Source organism: Otolemur garnettii, unplaced genomic scaffold, assembly GCF_000181295.1.
Source record: "Otolemur garnettii isolate 467f Iridium unplaced genomic scaffold, OtoGar3 scaffold00204, whole genome shotgun sequence".
Lineage (NCBI taxonomy): Eukaryota > Metazoa > Chordata > Mammalia > Primates > Galagidae > Otolemur > Otolemur garnettii.
In genome coordinates this window covers 631,204-633,845 of record NW_003852599.1, presented here as the reverse complement: position 1 = coordinate 633,845, position 2,642 = coordinate 631,204, and the positions used below count along the sequence as shown (strand labels likewise).

The window sequence follows — 2,642 nt, the reverse complement described above, 5'->3', positions numbered from 1 at the left end:
AGTACCACTTAACGAGTTTTAAGTACAGTAAAATATGTAATAAAATTCAAAATAGGCTCAGCGCCCATAGCACAGTGGTTACGGCACCAGCCACATACACCAAGGGTGGTGAGTTTGAACCCAGCCTGGACCAGTAAATAACAATGACAACTGCAACAAAAAATAGCCAGGCACTGTGGTGGGCACCTGTAGTCCCAGCTACTTGGGAGGCTGAGGCAAGAGAATCACTTAAGTCCAAGAGTTCAAGGTTGCTATGAGCTACGATGCTGCAGCACTCTACCCAGAGCAACATAGTGAGACTTTCTCTAAAATAAATAAATAAATAAATAAAGTTCAAAATATATTTCAAAAAGCAACTCGTGCATTTGTTCTAGGAATGCTGACTCTGCCATTATCAGTGAGTTTGTTGGCATAAATTTTTTTTCTCATAGAGTTTGTGATCCTTCGAGATGAGAAGTGGGGAGGAAACAAAACCTACACAGCTTACATGGACCTGGAAAAGGACTTTGCTGATGAGGTAATACTAGAGGGAAACTAACTCTCACTGAATTCTGACAAACCTCTCCATCTTGGCCTAGCCAGGTTTGAAGTTAACATGGCACAAGGCTCTATCTTGATACTCTCCTGTGCTGTGTATTTTGTTAATGGGTTAGATAACTATTTGCGTGGTTAACCGATTAGATGGGCAAATGGTACAAAGCTAATACACTGATCTCCTAATCACTCTCAAAAGGACTTGACATAGAAAGTAAAAGACCAAACCAAACAAGATGAAATTTTTCAGAAACAAGTGCAAATTCAGGGTTCAAAAAAGAGACACAGGCTTGGTGCCTGTAACTCAGCAGCTAGGGTGCCTGCCAAACAACAATGACAACCAGAACCAAAAAATAGCCGGGCGTTGTGGCAGGTGCCTGTAGTCTCAGCTATGTGGGAGGCTAAGGCAAGAGAATCGCTTAAGCCAGAGAGTTGAAGGTTGCTGTGAGTTGTGATGCTATGGCACTCTACACAGAGCAACAGCTTGAGACTCTGTCTCAAAAAAAAAAAAAAGAAAGAGAGAGACAACTATAAAAGGACAGAATAGCAGCCACTATTCATTTCAACAAACATTTTAACAAAAGACTTACCACATTAACAAAAGACCACATGCCTGTGTGTTGGGTACCATGCCAAAGACTGATACTACAGAGAGGGTCAAATCAGTCCAGTTAGAGAGAGAGAGAGAGAGAACAAATAAAATAGGAGGAAGTGATTTTTTTTTTTTTTTTTGAGACAGTCTCACTATGTTGGCCTTGGTAGAGTGCCGTAGTGTCACGGCTCACAGCAATCTCAAACTCTTGGGCTTAAGTGATTCTCTTGCCTCAGCCTCCCAAGTAGCTGGGACTGCAGGTGTTAAGGGGTTTATTTTAAGAAGATATATTGGCTGGGAAAAAAGGGATGTCTTGACAGGGAACAGACTCAAAACCATGTCACAAAAGGCAAAGCTGAAAGAACTAGAGATCTTTAGCTGGAGAGCAAGTATGTACTCAGTTGTCCTCAAATACATGGGGGACTTTCATAGAAGCAATTAGGTTTCTTCTTCTCCTTTTTTTTTAAAAAAGAGCAGTTCATTTTATTTATTTATTTTTTTTAGTCATTTTTCTGGCCAGGGCTGGGTTTGAACCCACCACCTCCAGCATATGGAGCTGGCGCCCTACCCTTTTGAGCCACAGGCGCCGCCCAATTAAGTTTCTTCTTATGGTACCAGGGGGCTGAAACAGGATTACGGGTGGGGACCCCATGGTGGCATATTTAGGTTCAGCATGAGAGGGGCCTTTCAGGAGGTGCCTGTGGCTCAGTGAGTAGGGCGCCACCCCCATATACTGAGGATGGTGGGTTCAAACCTGGCCCCGGCCAAACTGCAACAAAAAATAGCTAGGCGTTGTGGCGGGCGCCTGTTGTCCCAGCTACTCGGGAGGCTGAGGCAAGAGAATCGCCTAAGCCCAGGAGTTGGAGGTTGCTGTGAGCTGTGACACCATGGCACTCTACCAAGGGCGACAAAGCATGACTCTGTCTCTAAACAAAAAAAAAAAAACAAAAACAAAAACAAAAAGCCTTTCTTTTTTAATTTTTTCCCTCACCAGAATATTTATTTTATAATTTTTATTTCAAAATATTAAGGGGGTGCCAGTGTTTTTGTTACATAAATGAATTGTATAATGCTGAAGTCGCCAAAATGGTATACACTGTACAATAGAAGGACCTTTCAAATGACCTCAGTTGTGTGGCTGCCTCACATGACCTTGCATTACCCTTCATCAGAACTGTCCAGGCAGAGGCAAGGACCACTTGGAGGCAATGGTATCTATGGGTTTGAGCATCAAATGGGAGGGAAAACTCAGTGACCTCTGAGGTCCGAAGGCACTTAGGTCCATTTTGGACATTTTGCAGCTGTTGCTCAGATACCTTCCCTCTGCCATCTGAGGCAGACTACAGAATCCACAGTGGGAATAATGAGACAGAGTAGATGAAATGCCTCAGAAATAAGGTCTACAGCTGCATTACCCGATCATACTTTTCTGTGGTGATAGATAGGATCATTCTGCACTGCCTAATACAAAAGCCACTGGCCACAGGTGGCTGTTGAGCACTTACAGTGTGGCAGG

At 43.3% G+C, this 2,642-nt stretch overlaps 1 protein-coding gene across 2 annotated transcripts in view; it reads left to right on the top strand.

Annotated features, from left to right (window-relative positions):
- Positions 1-2,642, top strand: part of YARS (tyrosyl-tRNA synthetase) — a 36,523-nt gene that overhangs the window by 25,778 nt on the left and 8,103 nt on the right. For both annotated transcript variants that reach the window (XM_003801258.1, XM_012812379.2), the window contains exon 8: positions 432-517. In XM_003801258.1, the coding sequence (XP_003801306.1) occupies positions 432-517 (86 nt within the window). The remainder of the gene's footprint in view (positions 1-431; positions 518-2,642) is intronic.